Raw genomic sequence first — 23682 nt, forward strand, 5'->3', positions numbered from 1 at the left:
TCTCTCCACCAATCTCTCTCTGGATTGAATTAACTGTAATCTGAGAGCCATAGTTGTGCAGGAAGCCAAAATCTCATTCCAATTGGCTCTTGAGTCAGTCCCAAATGGCTGCAATTCTTGCAAGCCAAAAGCAAAGTGAAATCTGAGTGAATTGGATTTTATTATTATATACAAGCTTGGATATGATTGCACTTGCAGGAAAGAGTTCATGATAACATTTCTGGACTGAGTCAAGTAGAAATATCTTTACAAACTTCTCTTCATGGTTGTAAGACTGGTTTTACTTCCACGCATTACAACACAAAACCTAGGGGACAGCATTAAGCAATGCTTTGAGCACAGCCTCTCTAGTTGGCAAAGCCGGAATGGCACCTCTCTCCGTAACTGTCAATGCACCACAAGCATTTGCAAATCTAAGAGCATCTCGTAGTCGGTCTTCTTCCTGTACAGAGATAATAAGATTAGTGCATGATCAATGATGAATGCATAATGGGAAATATAGATGATTGTACTTTGAGTATACAGTTTTTTTTTAATTTTTTTAAACATAATAAATTTATACAAGGTTTGAAAACAATATAAATTTCATTTACACTTGATAATTACTTGTTCCAACTAGCAGATATTTTTTTTTCCTTTCCTTTCTAATTTTAATAAATTGTTGTAGCAAAGCATGGTGGTAACTTGAAAGATTTTGTTTTCCTCTCATGCAGGCAACCTAGGTTTAATTAATATGAATTTATGTAAGAAGCTCATAGCAAATTGATACAGGAAGTTGAATTAATAGGAGCATAGCTGCACAGGTTTATATAGGAAATTGATAGAGTAGCATAGTTTTTGAGAGAAAGAATAAGAGTGGAGTGGAAACACTCAAAAGGCAACAAAGTAAAATTGAATTTTGATGGGAGCTCCTTTGGTAACCCGTGTTTGGCAAGAATAGGAGGGGTACTCCCTGAAGGCTGAATTGTTGATATTACTGCAAGGTCTTCGGTTAGCAAAGCAACTGGGTTATAGACAGGTGGAGGTAGAAAGGGGATTCTCAAATACGTTTAAAGGGAAGTGGAAGGGATTGCAAAGGATATAACTGCTGGATTCAAGTGGGCAAGGAGTGCAAATGGGCTAGCTTGACTCCCTTGCCAAATAAGGAGGCAGCAACTGTTTTGGGCTTTTCTATGTAAACTTGATTTTGATTGGTGGTAGGGATGACATTTCTGTCATCAAGTTGTACTAACCTCATCTATAATCAAATATAATAAAATATTTTTTCTGCTGATAAGAAAAAGGATTATACATTATTGGCAATGTCATCTAGGGAGTTGCAACAGTAATAAGACTTATTATTAGAGTTTATTGTAACAACTTCACCAGAAAGGTCTCAGAAACACACCACCAGTCCACCACCCAAAGGAAAGGAAATCTTGATATTTTCAATGCCTGTTAAAATATTCAAGTAGATGGGGACTAGGGTAAATGGTATATGCAAACCCTCAATGTACCTTGACCATGCTCAAATCATACAATCAGGAGTTTGACAGCTTGACAACAGAAAAACATTCCAAGTTTCTAACAACACTCACTGGGGTCTACATACAAAAATGACAGCACAAGTGTTTTCCCTCTTTTTTGACCATTAAGAATGATCAAAGATGTTTTTATTGATAAAGTTGTATTCCTTAGTCCACTTGATAGACAAGGGGAGAAAATCCAGCAGCAAAATACTGGCCATCAGGTAAAGCTTGAATTACAGAATCAAAGCTATATTCAACCCACCAGACCTGGAATCCCCCAAATATATTTCAGATCTTACAACCCACTCTGGCTGACAATCTCACATTGTTTCAAGTGAAAGAATCACAAGCCACAAGCCTATATATGGGATTTGAAATGTGTGCCTTCTTGTGATTCATATATTGTATATGCTTACTGAAAAGTCAGGTGTCTACATAGCAAATGATATTTTACCCACAGTGAATAAGAATCCTGGTATACAGTCATGTTTTAGATAATTGTAACCACTAATGCCAAGTGCCAACGTAAATAGGAACAGCAATGAATGATGTGGGAGGGGGGTGGACAATCAAGAGGGCATACAATAATCAAATTCAGCAGCAATGGGAGAAATAATTTTGCAGGCACTATTTGCACAGTACAAGAATTGAAATGGGTACCCTTCTAGGCTTCTACAAACATAAATACCTGAATTAAGGAGAAATTAGTAGCCAACTGTGATAAAATTCCAGCAACAAAAGCATCTCCAGCACCAGTAGTGTCTACAGCGTCCACCTTTAAACCACCAACCCTCCCATGAAAGTCCTGTACAGTTGAAGATTCATGTTTTTCATTCCAAAGTATAACTAAACTTATATTGTGAACTAACAGAAAACCACACTCAAGGCTGTGCTAGGTTGTACACTAATCAATGAGAATTCATTAAAATTTGCTAGGGTGGTTTTGATTGATCAGGCTCAAAAAGGCAAAACCATCCCCAGTGAATTTGGATGAATTCTCTCATTGGTTAGTGTACTTAGAACAGAGCCTTAAGTTTAGGAGGAGATCCAGACGAGAGAGAGAGAGAGAGAGAGAGAGAGAGTATCTGGGAGAACGTATATACATCCATTAACATATGCAGAATTAAGAACTAAGGAATACTGAAAGAGATGCTGATAGAACTAGTGAGAAAGAATATCTACTTTGACAGGATATGCCATACAGAAGGTTTTGTTCAATTAAGCAAGTATCATGTAGAACTCAAAACTAAGACCAGTGCGATTATGTCAAATATGGTGCTTGGTGTTTGACTTGCTCAACCTGAAAATCTCAGATTACATAACAGTTCTTTATATGTGACAAGTCTTTGAATGCAATAACTTCTTATTTTTAAGACTTCTCGCACAGAACACACAGGTCTGGTACAACATCTGATGCATGTCACAAACTTATTCCAGAATGAGATTGGTTGGGGTCTATGTCCATAGAAGCCACATATTTCACAGAAGACTATTCACAGGTTGGCAAAATTGATACAGTAAAAGCTTGGACTGGCAAGCATGAGAACACGGGTTTGAGTCTGAAAGCAGCCACTTCGTGCAAAAAAAAAAAAAAAGCCAGCAGTTAGGACCATATCCAGTCTACTCCCAAGACCCCAGATAACTGGGCGCAATGGCCTTTTTATATTATCTCTGACAATGAGATTAGCAATGTATCTGGGAGAATAAGGCTGACCTTAATTTCCTGCTTCAAAAAAAAAAAAAAGGTTTGTGACATGATGAATTAGGGTACACTTATCATCATGGAGGAAGCAGGGGTTATAAGAAAGGTAGATGGTTCTCTAAGGGCCTCTGAGAAAACCCCTTGGGGTGATTTAGGAGCTGAAGAGTTAAATTGGTATTGCATGATATTTTATGTATTTCTGTATTTTTGGACAGTGGGGGCATTTTTGTCATTTTTGCAATTTTCTGTGGGGTCCAATAATAGGGTTTGGTTGTCTAGTTATAGTTTGTTTATGTTTAAAATTTCAGAGTCATTGCATAAGTAGGATTAGAGTTATTGAGTCTAACAGTATGACTCTTAGGATTATTATGAGTTTAGAGTCTATAAATATGCATGGACATTTTACACAGGCAATGAAGTATATTGAGTTTTCTTCAGCTTATGCTAGCTATGGTGAGTGATTCCCATGCCCTAGAGTGATTCTAGGCACCCTGTGAGTGATTCCAGATATTTTCTCTCTTCTTTCTCTCCCTATTTTCCCTCTTATTCCTTCAAGAAACCATTACAGCCATCAACAGCCATAAAACTCTGATCAAGAAGACCATTCAACATTATCTTTTTTTTTTTATCAATAACAATTGCATTAATTCAACAAAAGAATAATTACAAAAAGGAAGACAAACTCTCTTATCTTCCAATTACAACTTGAGCCCCCAAGAAAAGAAAAGAAAAAGGAAAAAACAATAAGATTACAACTTAACCCAAAACATTGATTCCCTTTCCACCCCTTGTTTAGCTAATCCATCAATAAAAGAATTAGCTGATCTTTTAAACCAACTCATCTTAACTTCCATCTCTTGCACCAGCCACTTAAATTTCCTCCTTTCATTGCTGTAATTCCATAAGCCACTGTTGTCTTTATTCAACCACCCTATCACCACCTCCGAGTCCCCTTCAATTATGAGTTTTTTGATATTCATCTCTTTAGCTTTCTAGACTCCTTCCATAATTGCAAAGATCTCAGCTCTAAGGGACCGACCATTCAACATTATCTTAGGACTAGAACTGAGCTGGTCCTACATCATGGGGTCTTGATTTTGAAAGCTTTTTTTATTTTTATTTTTTTGGTACAGTGGGGGCTGCATGGTTTTCCAAGGGCCTCCAAGAAAACCTTTTTGTGCGAGGGATGTAGATATCTATGGAAATTTAATAACAATGCAGTGGACCTGGTTGGTCAGTATCATTGGACAAAGTGGATTTCTCTAGACTTCAAGAGAGGTGAATGGTTTTTGCCAAATACCATAGTTACAAAATAACCTGAACTAAAATAAGCTTATGGTTTTCACCTACTAATGACTTATGAGAAGGTGCTTCTGAAAGAGGTTAGAGAGCACCATGGTTACAGCTCAGCTTTGATGATAGCCTGAAACCTGTGGTTCCACGAGTACTCAATTTCTTTTTGTCAACTGGCTACAAATTCATAAAAATAAAATGTTTGAGCACTGTTATGAGTTCTCACTATCTTCAATGTCATGTTCAGGTCTTTACGATATCAAATCATTTTCTCTCGTTTTGTAAGACTCAGAATTAAGTTAGCTGACACATTTCCCAGACCTTCTACATGAGAATTCTTCTAAAACACTTTTTTTTTTCTAAGTTTTTCTATTTTATTCATTCAATAAACCTTTGTTACAAATCATGACAGAAAAGGCTAATCTAAATCAAAGAACCAATAATCAGTTGAAACAAAAAACACATGAAAAAAAATAACATTAGAAATTCATAGGTGATGGGGAAAAAAATCTAACATGGGATGCTTACCTTAGTGTAATATCTGCAGCCATCTGGGCCCTCAGTCACAAGAAGCAATTTGAGATTTGGATGGATAAGTTTACGGACAACAGTATCATCATAAGGATCTTCTCCTTTTGTCAGAAAAGAAATTTCTTCTTCACTTATCTGATTATTATTATAATCAAAATGTCAGAAGTAGTAGTCATTGACATATTTGTTGTGTTTTTGGTTTTTGCATATTCCCATTCTGAAAATGGATAAAACATATAAATTGTGAGTTAAGAGCACATTGTTGAACTAGGAGGAAAGGCACCTTAATAACGTCAGCCATGTCCCAAATGCTCAGAATTCCTTCTCTGGCACTCTCTGCAGATGGCCATAATGGAAGCCTGAGATTGGGATCATATGACAGAAGCACACCCGCATCCTTTGCAGATTTTGCTGCAACAATGTGGGCTGATTTGCAAGGTTCTGTAATAAGACTTATAGAACCATAATGAAATATTTTTGCCTGCCAGAAGGTTTACAATAAACACCAGAAAACAATATCAAATGAAAAACCATCAAAAAGAAAAATAATATCATTAAAGAAATAAAGTCTAAAAACATAATTTAAAATCTGCAAGTAGGAGGCATCCATTTAAACTGCTAGTATTAGCAAAGTCTTAGTACCTTCTTAATGATCTCAAAGTCAAGCTCTGATTCTTTAAGAAGCATATCAGCACTTGGATTACGGTAAAACATGAACTCACGTTCTCCATCACTCCTCAGTGTAACAAATGCTAAAGCAGTTCGGGCATGAGGATCAAAACACATTCCTTCATTATTCACATTGTTCTCCTTTAAAATGTCAGCAAGCATGTATCCAAATTCATCTTCACCAACCTGAGGATGTGGTCATACAAAATGAAAGTTCCAAGAGAAGAACATTAAGAAACAGATTTCCAGGATTCATTTCACAATGAAATGTAATAACACAGATGCAGGAAATATACAGATTTGGCATTGGAACGACCACCACCAGGTACCAGCTAACTCCAAGGAGAAGAAGTGAAATATAATTGAACTTTATGTCTATTTAGTGTGTATCTGACTAATGGAGATGTAAAATTGTCTAACACATATATGCAGTCTAAACAGGATTATTATGGCCATCAGTATCTGCAAGCATTTATGCATCTATTGGCTTTAGATAAATATGAATAATCAGATACAGAAATAGCACAGCCTTTAATCATCAACAAATTGCTTCTTATTGAATTGCTTCTTATTGATAAATAACAACAAAATTCTTACTAATTACTCAACAGCCACTACAATGAATTGAGGGATTCTAAATATGCTACCAGATAGTATCAAGGAAAATGACACATAGAAATTGATTAAGAATCAAGATGTAGAGCTCCTTGAACAATTTGAAATCAAACAGCCCCCCCCCCCAAAAAAAAAAAAAAAAAAAAGAAGAAGAAGAAACATGGCCTATCATATCAAGGTTCTGAACATGCTTACTGGGTAACTGCTTTGTGGATCAATCTAAATGCAATGAAGTGCTTTTCATACATATATCTTAAGGACATATTAGTTTTAAATACAAAAAGAAATTAAAGTACCAGTTAAAGATGATAGGTCATAATCAAATAATGTCTCAAGGTAATCAAATAATATGGGACAAACCTCCACAAGAGAAACACATTCATTTGGAAACAAGACTGATATTATTTTACTTCTATAAAACAACATTTTTGCTAATCAGCTCCATTTTGAGAGACATACTATTTGTTAATAATCCTTAAATATTGGAATTGTATATAATTGGAATGACCCATCCATAACATCTGAAAGTGATCCAAGGTGTCCGTATGATGACTTTAGAGAAGGTTTTTTTTTTCTTGATCAGTAAGAGACGTTTTTGCACATAATATACATGCATTTGAATAATTTAGCGCTTGAGATGTTTCTATCATAAAAATGCCCAAATAACAAAGCCATACTTCAGAAAAGTTTATGCACATAAAAAAATTATAGAAAAGGTCTACTAGTAATGGTAAGAAACAATTAAACAAGATTTATGTAATTATGTTTTCAGATTACATTTTCAGTTATATATCTAACATGTTTAAGGGAATGTTAAATACAGACAAATTTAAGAAAATGGAGTATATTGTTTTTCTCAAAGCAACATAGAAGTTGATGGAGCATATGGTGCACCAAAGCTCAGTAATCACTCCAGAAGAAACCCTATGGTTTAATTTCACAAGAACATAAAATAAATCACAAGCATAAGAACCATCTTGAAAAAGATCAATGGTTTTAACAACTTACTCCCAAACGGATCAATGTTTGTAGAGATTCCCTTATAATCCAAAACTAACAAAAACATGGGTACAACAAATAGGATATTAGGATATATGACAAAAAATGAGCTAAATGATTTTCTTTATTATAATTTACACTTGGAGACAATAATGGTCCAAGTTCTAAATCTGAAGAAGAATCTTCTGGCACACTAATGAAAGAACAAAATGATCAACTATCAAATCTCAAATAGATGTTCACTTGTAAAGTGTAAACAAAAAGGAACATGTAATCCCACATTAACTCTTTCTTCTGTAAGTTTTCTCAGATTGAACATTCTAGTAGAAATGCATAGCAAAGGATGGAAATAGCATTGACCTTCTCTACTTAGTACTAGGACTTTTTATTACTTCATAAATCAAGATGGGTTTACCTGATGGGAAACTTGTTTCTCAGGAATTATCAATCTCTTAGCTGGTTCCACTAAAGATGTGGTATTAGAATAGACAGTCCTAAGATCCAAGGACACAACAATATAAGGCAATCCCAAAATGGATGACCCCAAGAAAATGAAGCTCCCCAACTCCTTATGTTTCTTTCTTAAGTGTACAAGTGTATTTGCTGATTTTAGGACTGATGCCAAGGATATAACCTCCTAATAAAATGTTGAACAGTTTATGGTCCATTTGAGTGTATAACCACCAAGCATTACCAAAAAAAAATAAAAAAAGAAAGAAAGGAAGGAAGAAAAAAGAAAAAAAAAACGTATAACCACCAAGATTGTGCAGGGGAAAAATGAGTAGCCTGTAATAGCATCCTTTTTTTTTATTTTCAGCTTCACCCTTTTTTGTTCCTTATTTATTTATTTTTTTTTTGGCAGGGGAAGGGTGTTATTGAACCAAGATTGTACAGGGGAAAAAAGAAACACCCACAATATCTCTTACATCTCTACTATGATTAACCTGCTGACACCTTAGCCAACCTCACATGTGATAGCATGACTTCCGATTTTTGGTAATCAAGCTATTGCTTCTAAGCACTACCAAAGCTGCCATTTTTATGGATAACAATACCTCATTAATATTAGAGTTCAAAGTCTTCTTTTTCCTAGTCTTTTAGCCAAGGGTATGGATCTTGTTTGCTTGGTTGTTTTTGTTTCTTTTAGTGTTCTTGTGAGCTCTTGCACTTGGATTTTAGGGGTAAGGTATTTACTTCCCCCACCCAAATAGGTTGTTTATTTCTTACTTTTAACTACTAAAACCTAAAGTTTGGCACTCATCCACCGAGAATTACTTTTGGGGCACTTAAAAAAAATGAATAGTGATCTATATTGATTTATTGAGTTCTTGGGGTTTAGTTGGACGAAATTGTTATTAGTTCAAGTTTTCCTACTAAGATCATACATCAATATAAGCTTAGCTGCATTTTCCTGTGAAACCAATGACTAAAAGTGCCACTGTAATTAGTTTTTCGTGGTTTATAGCTAATGCATAGATAAATTTCATTACTGATATGAACTCTGCAAGTAAAAGAAAAATGATAGAAGACCTCAATAGTAAGGGAAGAACCATTTGATATATTTCTATAGCTCTTAACAAGTTAAGAATTTCCAAGAAAGGTTATGGCCAAATATAATGGAAAGAAACTTGGAAAGAGCATACAAAATGTATTGTGCATCAAGTAATTCAACCCTTGGCAGAAGCATGGGCCATGCACCAACTATGGTTTATGTTGCATCCTCAACATATCATTTCACAAGAAATAGATAAAGTTAACAAACTTCAAATGATACCTTCCCAATAAAAGCAGATGAGCCACCGAGCCTAGATATACCAACAGCAACATTAGCAGGGGCACCCCCCGGAGCCTTTTTAAATGCAGGTGCTTCAGCTAATGAAAGTCCATTAACAGTTGGGACAAAATCAATTAGCATTTCCCCAAAGCACACCACAAGTGAGGATTCATCTGCACCAGGTGGCCCATTGTCACCTGGAGATGCTTTACCTAGAACATACAAGGTTAACAAAGAAAGATAAACTTCTCAACAAACACTTAAGAAAAAGGGGTTAGATATAAAGGAAAAATAAATATAGTGGACTAAACAAAATAGGCTGCAATAATTTATGCATATTTTAGAAGAATTTGGGAATAGACAGACATATCCACATATCTAACCTTGTCACAACAGGTTGTAAAGTCCATATGGAGAACTAAGCCAATATCTCATAGGTAAATTCCTTTTCAAATTTTAAAACAGTCACATTCTTGAACTGCTTTTTGAAAGAAGAAAAATATATTGCATTGAATGTATAGAAGGGGTAAGCCCATTACAGTGACTGACTGATTGCACATGGGAGAATACACAAGATATCAGTATATGAAATAAATGCAAAAAGAGGGCATCAGTTGTAAGATTTGAAGATTTTTGACCAAGAGAAGATTTTAGATGACATGTTGTCATGTTGTGTATGATTTCATCAATTTGAGAGGATTTGCCTTAAAAAATTCTGCCGTCCCTCTCCATCCAGATAGTCCAAAACACAGTCTCAGGAAACATTCCCCAAACATTTTACCATTGCTAGATAGACCTTCATGTACCAGCTATTTAAGAAACCAAGAATGGTACCAGAGAAGACCCAGTTAAGGTGTAGGTTGGCCAGAAAATGGTTCCAAATTTGTTTCCTGTTCTGCATTGCAGAAGGGACAGCTGGGGGAATGTGATGCTTTTTTATTCTTTATATTTAGTTGTGTTTGGATAAGCTTTTTCGAATTACTTTTGTGCTTCAACAGAAAAAAAAAGTTTGAAGTTTGGCTAAGCATGCTTTCAGAAGTAGATTCCTTGAAAGCAAAAGCAAATCTGCAGCAAAAAATACAAAAACATTCTGGATTAATACTTCTCCTATGCACTTTGGGCCAAATATGCTTTTCACAAAATTCAGTAAGGTGCAAACATATTACACCTTAATTGGCAGAAGCTTTTATTCTCTAAAAAGCACAAAAGCAAAAGCTTATCCAAAACAACTTTGGTTGGCAGTAAGTACCTTTCATATATGCATTGTCATAAAAAATGTTTGCACATACTGAGAAACAAGGGGATACTTCCATCCTGGCAAACCACATCAAAAGCAGCAAACCTCAAAATTCCACTATTCCCATTTCATGAAAAATTGAAATCCTATGAGCATCCATAATTGCCCCTTCAGATTTTGTTCCTTTGTTGAGGTTCTACCTTCCTTTTTTTTCATGTTATACACAAGGTTTCCTAGAAGAACAGTTCCTCCACCAACCAAGTAAAACCACAAAAACATGCTTGATGGCACAATGATCAGATTCTGACAAGAAAATTGACGTCATGATCATTCTTAACCTAATGAACACAAGGATATATCAAACCAAAACACATAAAAAGTAAGAGGCTGCACATGGACATCCAGGAATGAGGAAAGAAATATCACAAGGCTACACTTGCATTTAATGACTTGGAGACAACATAAAATAGTTTTTGACTTTTTGTTAAGAAAAGGATTTCAAACTGATATTCCAGTACAACTACAGACGTATCTGATAGAACAATAATGAACGAATAACTCCAAAGGCAGTGCTAATTACAGAGGTTCACGATGAAGAGATGGCATCAATGTTTCCCTTTAGCATTGACTGTGGATGATTTAATTATACAGCTTCAGAAAGGAAGTTTTTTTATATTTGTACCATGTTGTTTGCCAAATGCTCACAACAACCTCAGTTGACAAAACTTAAATAAATAGATGCTTGAAAGCAAAACTTCCATAGCTAAGATGAGAATGTTGAGAAGGATGGCTGGTAAGATTAGGAAACATAGAATTGGAAACAATTGTATCCATTGGAACTAGGGTGCAACTTGGGCTGGGTTAGCCTGAGCCAACCCAACTATTGTATCCATTGGGTTGAAGTTTGGGGTTATAGTTTGAAAAATATGAACCCAGATTAACTTTGGGTTGGGTTAGTTTTGAGGAGATAAAATAGGGGAAAGGACCTTATTAACCTATACTTTTAACAGATGATATGGCCCTATATAGTGGGGTAGTGGGAAAAGGATCCATGTAGCCAACCCCAGATTGATCACATAAGGGTCCAAATGATAGCTCTAGAAAAAGTTCTGGGGTAGTTCCTATTGCTGTCAACTGATCTTTAGTGTTCTCAGTATCTGGTTTCCTTACCTAAGATTAAATTTGATGAAAGCAGAAAAGTCCTTTGATAAGTAATACATGCTCCTAGAACTAGAACCTCAGAGATTTCTTGGATTCATGGATTTTTATAGCCTAAGAAGTTGCATTGGTGTCTCAGTGTTAATGGATGGTTGATGTATATATATCAGAATGTTTATCTGGAATTTATATAGGAAAGAAAATTTCCACTATAGGTTACCACCCTCTAAGCCCAAAAGCCAAAATGGAAGGCTAACCGCAAACAAAATCCCTCTAGTTGAATCAGAGAAACCTCTAATTCCAAAGCTCATGCACCTCATTGTCTTTATTTTTTGCCCAATCAGTTTTTTTTTTTTTGATAAATGCCCAATCAGTTATTGTTTTCAGTCTGTTTGGTTGTCATAGAAATAAGAGAAAGAAAAGGCTAATGACAAGGTTAAGCATATATTACTGTTGTTATCTTTTGATCCCTTTCCCAGTATTTATTCTTGACAATATTAAAGCATTCCTATTCTTCTTCCCATTCTTTTTTTTTTTGATAATTAACAGTATTGCATTAAAGTAGACAATTGGGGAAGTACAAATTAAAAATGCAGCATCAAGCTGAACACAGATATATACAACACAACAATCAGGTTACAAGTGGACCCCTGGATAGTCCCATTCTTTCATCTTCTACATCTGACTCATTCAGTTGCTATATCTCATTATAGAGGTCCAAGTGGACCCCTGGATAGTCCCATTCTTTCATCTTTATATGAGGGCTGCACTCGGGCTCAAGACCTAGGCATGGTCAGGCCAGGCTTGGGCTCGGGCCTGAATGTATTCTGTTGATACATAGGCAAAGCCCGCCCCAGCCCATGAACAGGTCTATGCACAATGTATCGGATACAGAATCCAAACTAAAAAAATAAGGTTTCCTACATGGATAATGGGTTTCCTGATAGAACTAACCTACTCTTCCGGCCTCACCATCCATTCAGTAGGTAAAAGTAGTCGCCATACACGTGAACTTCATAAAAGGACATCATGAATAGTCATGATTTTGGGTACAAAAATTTGCATGATCTTTTGAGGTGTCTACATAGTTTTCAGCACAAAAATGTAAGATGTCATATATAACATGCACTGAGTCATCTCATGAAGGAAGAAGTTGTTTTTGTTGAAGTTATCATCCCGAATCATGTGATGAAGGGTGAACTGGTGAAGTTGTTTTATTGGAGTTACCATCCCTAAGGGATCTGAAATTTCTATTTAGTGGCAAAAAATCATCTCACTATGGTCCACGTTGCATGCAGTCATTTTATACTTTTTTATGACCAATGAACACTATTCTACATAATCTTGATATATCATTCCTACAACCTCCTGCCCTCATATTCTACTTCATCTCATTATTATTGTAATCATTCATGGAGAGAGAGAGACGAGAGAGAGAAAGTGAAGAGAAGAGAAAGATATGATTGAGAGACACAAAAAAACCTCCTCTGGCCGCCGCCAATTTAGTTATTTATATTAACTTAATATAAAAGGAATGGGAGATTACAAGTATGCCTCTAGTGGCACTCCCTAGTAACAAGCTAATAAGAAAGAAAGAAACTAACTAGCTGACAGCATCTTAAGCTGACAACACACTAACAGCAACTGTAAAATAACAATTAAATAATCCTCACAACACTCCCCCTCAAGTTGGGCTGAATATGTCTATCATGCCCACCTTGTCACATAACTCATTGTGCCGCGAGTATGGAAGTCCTTTTGTTAGGACATCAGCGAGTTGTTCCTTGGAGTTGACATAAGGAATGCAAATTTCCCTTTTTTCCAATTTTTCTCTTATGAAGTGTATGTCCACTTCAATGTGCTTGGTCCTCTCATGTAGGACAGGGTTGCTGGCGATGTTTATGGCTGCCTTGTTGTCATAGTAAAGAGACATAGGATTATGAACAACAACTCCAAGCTCCCCTAGAAGATTTTTTAGCCAAAGGACTTCAACCACCCCATGTGCCATAGCTCTATATTCAGCTTCAACACTTGACCTTGCTACCACACTTTGTTTCTTGCTTTTCCAGGTCACTAGGTTTCCTCCCACAAATGCGCAATACCCACTTGTGGACTTTCTATCATCCATAGCACCTGCCCAATTAGCATCTGTAAAGACTTCCACCTTTAGGTGATTATGTTTACTGAATAGTAGACATGTTCCAGAATACTTTTTTAAGTATCTAAGAACTCTCTCTGCTGCCTCCATGTGTGGTTTCTTAGGAGAGTGCATGAATTGGCTTAGACCCCCAACTGAATAGGCAATATCTGGACAAATCATGGACAAATAAATCAACTTTCCCACTAACCTTTGGAACTGTTTCACATCTTTCAGAGGTTCACCATCACAGTCACCCAACTTGTGATCAACATCCATGGGAGTATCTGCTGGCCTTGCGCCTAATTTGCATGTGTCTTGTAATAGATCAAGGGTGTATTTCTTTTGAGAAATGAAGATACCCCTTTCTGAGCGGGTGACTTTAATTCCAAGGAAATACTTTAGGGGACCTAAATCTTTCACTTCAAATTTAGAAGCAAGGAATTGTTTCAATTTTCGTACTTCTGAACTCCAATTTCTTGTAATGATGATATCATCCACATACACTATCAATACAACAACTTGTTCCTGACATCTCTTCACAAAGAGTGTATGATCAGACTGACATTATTTGAAGCCTACCTGCTGAACTGCCATGTGAAACTTACTGAACCAAGCTCTGGGAGATTGTTTTAAACCATAAAGAGACTTTCTCAGCTTGCACACCTTATTTTCACTTCCCTTGGCACAGAATCTAGGGGGTTGAACCATGTATACTTCCTCCTCTAGGTCACCATTTAAAAAAGCATTCTTTATGTCCAGTTGATGCAATTCCCAATCAAGGTTAGCAACTAATGACAGGAGAACCCTAATTGAGTTCATCTTAGCTACTGGAGCAAAAGTCTCATCATAGTCAACCCCGTACACCTGAGTGTACCCTTTGGCTACTAATCTTGCTTTATACCTTTCAACTGTCCCGTCTGCCTTCTGTTTAACTGTAAACACCCACTTACACCCCACTGGGTCTTTCCCCCTTGGAAGATCCACCAATTCCCAAGTTTGATTTTTATGAAGAGCATTAATCTCCTCCTTCATAGCATCTGTCCATTCAGGGCATTTTAAGGCTTCTGCAAACATTTCTGGGAACAGGGATGCAATCAACTGCGGATAGAAAGGCTCGGTATGAGGGGGAAATGTGATCATGGGAGACATACTGAGTAATGCGGTGTTTGGTGGTGCATGACCTGACTCCCTTTCTTTGAGCAATAGGAATGTCAAGGTCATCCACAATAGGAGTAGGAGTATCGGTAGGTGCAAAAGGGTTTGGACTTACCTCCTGGGAGTCTAACAGTGTCGGTTGCTCAATGTTTGTCTGCTCCACATCTCTATCACATTGCTGACCTCTACGACATGTACGTTGGAAGACACGAAAGGGAGCAAGGTCCAAAATAGAAGGAAGAGAGACTTGGCGGACCTGAATCTGCTTCTCCTCTTCCACACTACTACTCTCCCCCTGAGGAGAAGCAGGGAAGAACGGTTCAAACTCAAAAAAGGACACATCCATAGACACAAAAAACTTATGACTAACGGGATCAAAGCACCAATACCCTTTTTGAGAGGAGGGATACCCCAGAAAGATACAAGGAATGGACCGAGGGTCTAACTTACCTCAAGACGGTGACAAATCATGGACAAAGGCATGACAACCAAAAACTCTCATGGGAATGGAAAATAAAGGAGACTGAGGGAACAACAACTGATGAGGGGCCATGTAGTTCAGCACTCTAGAGAGCATGCGATTGATGACATAAGCAGTTGCAAGTATAGCATCCATCCAAAACCTTTTTGGAACATTCATGTGTAACATCATCCCACGAGCTACCTCAAGGAGGTGTTTGTTTTTTCTTTCTGCAACACCATTTTGTTGTGGTGCTCTTGCGCATGAGCTCCTATGAATAGATCCATGGGAGGCAAAGAACTCATTGAGCTCACCATGGAAATATTCTTTTGCATCGTCTAATTGGAAGATCTATATTTCAACATGGAATTGTGTAAATACCATCCTCTGGAAGTCTTTCACAATCTTTGGAACTTTGTCTCTACTACGCATAGGGAATACACATGTATAGCGAGAAAAGTCATCGATCAATGTGATAAAGTACTCATATCCGCCCTTAGAGATTATAGTAGTAGGCCCCCATACATCAAAATACACAACATGAAAATGAACACTTGATCTTTTATTATTTGAGTGAAAAGTTGTTCTACATTGTTTGGTCAACTGACACGTTTGACACTGGAACTCTAACACTGAACATGACTTATAAAACCGGAAACAAAGACTTTACTATTTCAAAAGAAACATGACCTAACCGACTATGCCACAAAAAAAAATTGACTCTTATTTGATTGAATATATGACTCTGAGGATGACACCGAGAGACCAGCTTTGTTGTCGAGAATGTAGAGACCATCCACTAGGCTCCCTCTACCAATCGTCCTCCCATAAGTTAGATCCTGATTGAAAGCAAATGTTACACTATAGTTTAAAGAGTTTGTGATACTACTGATTGAAAGCAAATTTATAGGAAGTTGAGGGACATGCAATACACAATTCAGGTTAAGGCCATGGGGAAGAGATATTGATCCTTGGCCTACAATGGAGGAGAATGATCCATCTGCAAGCCTCACTTTATCCCTTCCTGACAAAAGGTTATAAGTCTGAAACAAATTCGGCTTACCGGCCATGTGGTTAGAGGCCCCTGAGTCAATGATCCAAGGGGAACCAATGGTAATAGTGACATGGAATGCAGAAGGCGCATTACCTGATGTAGATGCAAATGAAGTAGAAGGAGTACCAGCGACTGAACTATCCATCTGTCGCAAAGCCCTACCATATGACTCTAAGTGGTCTCTGAAGGAATTCATTATATCTTCCTTGGGGTCAGAATTAGTAAGGTGGTCCTGAGTAGTACAAGCAACCTGAATATCTTGGGTTGCCACATGTGTTGCATTATGTGTTGTGTTCATCTTCTTCTGACCTTGCCCTTTACCCTGTTCTTGGTTCTTCACTGCCCACTTGGGTTTCCCGTGAATGTCCTAACATGTGTCACGTGTATGTCGTGAGCGCCGACAGTGGGTACAAAACAACTTGTCTTTATCATCAGCCTTCTTGGTGTCACTTTTCTTCCCCATGTTGTTATTACTCATTGTAGCCAATGCAACTTGTTGCTCCCCCTCGATTGTAACCATCACACTCCGCCTACTTTCTTCCGATTGAACAAGGGCATATACCTCGTGAACCGACGACAATTCTTTACTTCCTAAGGTCTGAACTCTCAAGGGTTCATAGGCAGGGTTCAGTCCCAACAAGAAGGCAAACACACGTTGCTGAGAAACCAGCTTCCTGTAGGCCTTAGCATCATCATCATGTTTCCACTCTATAGCTTGATAATGAACCAATTCTTTCCATACGGAAGTAAGGGCTGAATAATAGGTAGACAAACTATGATTTCCCTATTTACAGGTTGAGGATTCAGCTTGCAACTGGTAAACCTTGGCATAATGCCTTTGCTCAGAATAGGTGGCTTTGGCCTGTTCCCAAATCTCACTAGCGGTGTCTGCCCACATAAAGTTCTTCACATCAGGTTCCATAGCTGCAAGGAGCCAAGACATCACTATACTGTTTTCTTGGTCCCACCTATCATGTTCAGTTGTCTCACTCTTGGGTTTTTTCACCCTTCCATTTATGTAGCCATCTTTTCCCCTTGTTGTTACATAAAGTTTTACACTTTTAGCCCACTCCAGGTAGTTTAGACCATTTAAAGGGGTAATGGCCATGGGAAACATCATGTTTTCACTTCCCATACCAGTTGTGCTACGGGTTGGTGTAACCCCCGATGAAGTTGAATCATAGTTTGCCATAGAGTACTGCTGAATCAGACCAAATCCCACACAACTACACAACAGCCACAATCAGAATACCAACCCTCAAGAAATTTACTTTTGGAATGTGGAAAAAACAAAAAAAACTGCTGAAATCAACTCAATGATGGTTCAGCCATTAAAACAGCCCAGTAATCAGTCCAGCACCAGCCGTTAGAATAGTATACTAGCAGTTTGACTACAGCACATGCAATCTAACAGTCCAGCATCTAAACGGAGGTATAAAACCAAAAAGTAAGGCCTTCACACCATTGGCCATAGAAAAAACACAAGAACACATACCCTGTCCAGCACCTGTACGAAGGTGCCAACCCAAAAATTAACTTCACAGCATTGAACAGATAAGGAAGGGAGTCTTTACTGCATCGCCCTTCTTCTGCTAGGGTTTCCTTGATGTTACGACCAAGGAAGAACCCAAAGGAAGAGCCGCAAGTAGCCTGCTAGGGTTTCTCTGTCTTTCACGTCCAAGAAATCAAAGAAGAAAGAGGAGAAGCAGGTTCAGATGGGAGAAACAGATTTTTATAGCCCGGAACCTTGCTCTGATACCATGTAATCATTCATGGAGAGAGAGAGAGAGAGAAAGAGAAGAAACGAGAAGAGGGAAAAGAGGAGAAGAGGAAGATATGATTAAAAGACACAAAAAAACTCTTCTGGCTGCCACCAGTTTAGTTATTTATATTAACTTAATATAAAAGGAATGGGAGATTACAAGCATGCCTCTGGTGGCACTCCCTAGTAACAAACTATAAGAAAGAAAAACTAACTGGCTGACAGCACACTAACAGCAACTGTAAAATAACAATTAAATAATCCTCACAACAATTATATTTTCATACCACCACTACCCCTTTTCTTATTCTATGCCAGTCCATATTCCTCAAAATATCATTGTTTTGACCAATTTACTGTAGCTTTAATAGATTGATCTTTTGCAAACTATTTTTCTGTGTCCATATGATTGGTTTTATGGGTGTTGCATGTTCTTGAAGCATCATTAGATAGTTTTGACAAAAACTTGTTAGTTCCTTATGAATCAGTTTCCTCTGTGATGTTTATTTATTCTGCTGCTTATAAAAGTTCCACCTAGAAATTGAAATCACCTGTTGCAATATTTTTTGATAGTAAATAAAAAATGATTATAAAACAAAATATCAAAAGATACACTTTCAGGTTATAAGAAATCACTGTCAGAAAACACCCAAGACCACTTCCCCTATAAATTTGTATTTGACTGTTCTAAACAAGAGGTCTGCGCCAGAATATGCAGCAACATATCGTGATGTAGAACTCTTGTTTAGACAGTTAAGTACAGTTGGAGTTACTAGAAAGGCAAATAGAAATACTTTAGATGAAGATTGTTCACAAATTTCCGTGTCATGTTCTATAATAACTTGCTCGACAGAAGTTAACATGGAAAGGGGCAAAATGTTTAGTAGCCTCCATGCAAAGGCTTCAAGCTGTAAGGGCATCAATAATGGTAGAAAAATGGGAAATATCAAACGTAACCCTCAGTAAAAGGCAATAAAACATAGATAGTTTAAGGGCAGAGATGGAACAAAACCCGAATTACCACCAAAATTGAATGGCAACATTGTCACCCAAAGTTCCAAACCACTCTACTTCGAGAAGAATATGCGAGACCCATTTTCTCCAATACCCATTAATTCCTCCACCAACCAATCAAAATATAAAAGGATAGTAAACTAATTAATTGTAAGAAAACAAAGTAGAGGCAATTCCATTAACACAAGAATAATAGCTTGGAGGACTCCAAGCAGCACAAGGACTGATCTTGCCAATATACTCTACTCTCTGAACTTAAATAAAATCCAGACACGTTAATTTCTCTGGCTAATCCGAAGTCGTCAGGAATAGAACAAATTCTATACTAAGTTCACAACCCAAACTCTTAAATATCTACAGCCGATGAACTAATGCTCAGAGCAAACAAATTTAGGTGATTTCGAGATAATGTGCATACAAGTTGGAACAAATGAAACACTTAAAAATTCGATTCTTTGCACATCCAGAAACCGTACCTTGCAATCTACATCGACGAGGCGACGACGGAGAAGAAAAGGATGCTGCTCTAAAGGGCACACTTCTAAAAACCGTAGAACCAGAAAAGCGAGTGGAAGAAATGCGAGGATTCGAGTTGACACCACTAAAGCAAAGAGCAACAGCAGAGTGAAGAGCCATAGGTGTTATTGTTATTTAATTTCTCACAGAGAGAGTTTAAACTTTAAAGTATCCTCCTCTTCAGTTCTTCGAGATCAATTTGGCATCGTTTCTAACGTTGGCTGCTATTGTTGTTGGCGTCAGAATCAACCGTTCAGGTGGATAAAATAATCAGAGAGAGAGAGAGAGTCGGGTATGAGTCGGATGTTCGAAATTGGATCAGGCGTGAAGTCGGTAAGAAAAGCCCTAGGAAAAGGAAGAGTTTGGTGTCAACTTCAAGCATCACTTAACAAACAAAGTTCTTCTGAGTTGGGTGGCCATAGCCCACCGGTGAAATCGAACAAAGAGAGGACTCTCCGTTTTCTGGCGCTGCGGTCGTTGCGAGAAGAGAATAAGGTTAGGCTGGGGGCTGAAAGGACAGCTGTCAAAAAATTTTCTCAATTCTTTACTCAATCTGCTCACCATGTATGCCTAATCCGAACCGGTTTCTAAAAAAACCCCGTTTGCCATCGTTCACCATTCTAAAAAAGTTAAAACCTTCGAACCATATCACAACTTACTATAAACAAAGGGTAAAAGACTTAACCTCCTTCCACTTACTCTGAGCGGGTAATGTCAAGTTATTACCCAAATTTTAAAACGTGTTATTATAATATCCAAATTTTTTAAATTGTCAAATAATTTAAAACTGTTAACAGACGTTAAATGGCGTATGAAATAATATAAACGCCCTTTAGATAATATCCTTTGTAAATATGAGACGTTTTGAAGTTAAAGGGCGGTGAATATTTATGCCCAAGTGAAATTTTGGGTCCGTTTGGCTTCCCTTTTTGGGAAGATCTTCTGTAGCTTTGACATGTAAAAGTTGTATTCAACTTTTGCATGAAGATTTGAGAAGTTCAAAGTATGTTTGGCAGATGTTTCTGCATCTTTTTCGTGTCTTTCTGTGTAAGAATAAAACGTGAAAGACTCGAAAAGTTCTATTTGAAACTTCTTGAAATCAATCTAAAGTAGATTTCTCATGTCTTTTCAGTGTTTCGTCTTTTAATGGCTAGATCTTATGCGAGTCAGATGGGAATAGATCAAAGATCAGTCTATCTAAGTTATAAACAGCCAAAAAACAGCACAAAAAGACTCGTTAATCAGGCCCTTTGTTAAAATCTTATTCATATCTTATATGAAAATTTGAAATTTAGACCAGCAAAAGAAAGGAATAATAGGTATTGGAAGGGAAGAGAAAGGAGGGAAGGTCTCGGCTGGTGAGTGGTGGTAGACCTGGTAGTTCTTATAGTATACGAGGAGTCATTTTTGTTGCTACATATGAGGTCGCCATAGAGATTGAAGTTGTAGTAGTAGATGTCGAAGACAGTGGCGGGTTGAATCCAGATAAGAGCCGAGGGGACACATCATCAAGGTTACGTGCGACGTCTGCGGCTCACGGTAGGAGGAGGGTGTAAAGCGAGCAGGTAAGAGGTAACAGGGCGGCCTTCTCTAGCTAGGCTGAGAATAAGCTCTCAGAGAGTCTCCGAACGACATCGTTTCAGTTCAAACAGGAAGTGTTAACTGCTGTCGGTGGGTTTGAAGCCGAAGCCGATGCGTATGAGGCACTTGGCAAACTGGAAGCTTGGGATGATGTGGCGTTGAGCAGGGAACGTCACAAGCAGTAAGTGGGGTTACGACTAGAGGTGTGGCCCGGCCCGATTTTGGACCGGCTCGGCATGAAGGCCTACAGGTCGTGTCAAGCCCGGCATGAAGGTCTGTGCCGTGCTAGGTCGGGGGTTCGAGATCCACGGGCTGACACGGCCCATAACGGGCCAATCACGGTCCACCCGGAATATAGCCTATATAGCCATTGCCCCCCCCCCCCCACCCAACAGTTATAAACAGCCATATTATAGGGGCATTTGTGTATTTTGCATTTTTGCTTATGGGGGTTAAAAAATGACACTAATGTCTCCTAATAGCTATATAATAACTAGTTTAGGGGGTTTTTGGGCAAAGTTATAAATAACTTTACAATGACCAAAATGTCCCTCCCAACAACTAAATAACTAGTTTTTTGGGGTATTTTGCGCAATTGAATTATGTTCAATTTGGCAATTCCTATAAATAGTACTATCCTCCACCATTTTCATCACACAAATTCAACAATTCTCTTATTAAGTTATCCTCTTAGTCTCTTCAGTCTTTCCTCTCTCAGTTTCTCATACTCTCAATCTCTTTCGGTCTCTCATACATTCTCTGCAATTTAAGTGAACTCTGATAGTCTCATAGTCTAGTTGGTTGATTGTCTGATTCTCTAATTTAGCAATTTGAGAGGCTTGGAGCCTTGGACATTGTCACGTTGAAAGGCTTTAACCGTTGAAATCAAGTTGGGATTCTGAACTGGCAATCCGGGGTAAGTCCAATTAAATTAATTTTATTTTTTTAGAATTTGAAAAAAAATGGCCAGCTCTTCCCAAAACCCCAAGCTTAGTAGCCCAATTTGGAAAATATTTAAAATAGAGGATGTCAAGGAGAAGGGGAAAAGAGTAGTTTGCCAAAAATGTAGAAAATACTTTAGCTATTATAGAAAGGGTGGTACTGGCCATTTGACCAGACATTTTCTCACACATGAGAAGGAAGAAGAAATAACCCACAATTTAAATGAATTTTTGAAATAATGAAAAATAAATTTTAAAAATATTGGGAAAAGTCGGAGTCTCGGAGAACATTTCTCGCCGCCAATCCCGCCATGGCACGTGATCCGTGATCTACTAACCCCTCCGGTGTCTACAAGCTATAGTTCCATCGGAGTCTTGTTTAGTTGTTTTAGTGTAGGACTTGCAAGTACCACACTACCACGGTACCAGGGTTGGCTAGATGCAGTCATGAATCATGATGCGGAATATAGATTACAACTTTACAATTACAAGACAAAGGAAGGCATGATACTACAGACTACTACATACATCGGATATTTCATTTTTCACCTGAAGCAGATGATGAAAGTGTGTGTGAATGCTTTCATCATAATGTATATGTAAATTTTGTTTAACTTGTAAATTTTAATAAATAACCCACAATTTTTTTATTTTGTCAAATTATTGTAAATTTTGTTTTAATTTTATTTAATTTATTTGTTATTAATGTAATTTTGTATTTTCAATTTGTAACTATATAATCTATATAGTTTATAATTCTATATTGTATTTTTTATATTTTATTAATTTATTCCATTTTCATATTTCATTCATCCAAGTATGAAGTTTATGAAGTATCCAATCATTGTATATTTCATAATTTCAATATTTGTATAATTGTATACTTTGTAATTTGTATGATTCTTCGTTCAAATTTAAATGAAATAAAATTCTTAAATTCCTATTTGAATTGTTTTATAGTTTTATTTATTTATTCTTTGGGCAATCGTAAATTCGTTATTATTCGTGTCTTGTCCTAAATCCTGATATGACCATAATCCATTTAGTGAGTCTAGCTCGGTTCGGCCAAGCCCAAGGCCCACCCTATGGCCTAGCCCGGCCTAGGCTCGTAGTATGGCACGGGTCCGCCTGGGTTTGGGCTGTGGGCCATGCCAGGCCAACCCCCAAAATTTTCACCGGGGAGGGCGGCACGACCCGCCTTTAGCGCGGGCCATGCCATGTTGGCCCAACACGACCCACTTTACACCTCTAGGTGACTAGGTACGACATAGTTGGAGCCTGGGATGCATATTTAAGTGTTTTTGTGGTTTATTTTTAGGGAAAATAACAACAAATCGTAATACATTATTGAATATTCATTAACACATCAGTCATCATGCGGTCCTGAGAAGTCTCTCTCTCTCTCCCTTGATTCATCTCCTTGTTTTTCTCTATCTCTCTTGGCTTTGTTTTATTTTCTTGAGGAATAAGATAAACAGTGTTTTAGCGGTGATTATAAAAGATAATTCCACCGATTTATTATTGGAACTTTAATAAATTTTTTATGTTTGGAGGAAGGAAGTCATTTTTGGTT

At 37.5% G+C, this 23682-nt stretch overlaps 1 protein-coding gene across 1 annotated transcript; it reads right to left on the reverse strand.

The window, feature by feature from the left end:
* Positions 1-143: 143 nt before the first annotated feature.
* Positions 144-20151, reverse strand: LOC104600730 (putative fructokinase-6, chloroplastic). The gene is made up of 7 exons (XM_010263884.3): positions 19548-20151; positions 9092-9303; positions 5677-5889; positions 5318-5515; positions 5032-5169; positions 2197-2313; positions 144-442 (listed from the first exon to the last, which is right to left on the reverse strand). Exons 1-7 carry the CDS (start codon positions 19705-19707, stop codon positions 308-310), a joined length of 1173 nt encoding a protein of 390 aa, XP_010262186.1. The 5' UTR covers positions 19708-20151; the 3' UTR covers positions 144-307.
* Between the last annotated feature and the right edge of the window lie 3531 nt (positions 20152-23682).

The sequence above is a fragment of the Nelumbo nucifera genome, chromosome 3 (assembly GCF_055504915.1).
Source record: "Nelumbo nucifera cultivar China Antique chromosome 3, China Antique-T2T, whole genome shotgun sequence".
Taxonomy (NCBI): domain Eukaryota; kingdom Viridiplantae; phylum Streptophyta; class Magnoliopsida; order Proteales; family Nelumbonaceae; genus Nelumbo; species Nelumbo nucifera.

What these genes read in the sequence shown, in the direction of transcription:
- LOC104600730 (XM_010263884.3), bottom strand. Translation starts at nt 19,707, where the DNA reads ATGGCTCTTCACTCTGCTGTTGCTCTTTGCTTTAGTGGTGTCAACTCG. An exon ending in CATCTGCTTTTATTGGGAAG is followed by an intron (nt 5,890 to 9,091) that starts GTATCATTTGAA and finishes CCACATCCTCAG; the next exon opens with GTTGGTGAAGATGAATTTGG. An exon ending in ACATGGCTGACGTTATTAAG is followed by an intron (nt 5,170 to 5,317) that starts GTGCCTTTCCTC and finishes AATAATAATCAG; the next exon opens with ATAAGTGAAGAAGAAATTTC.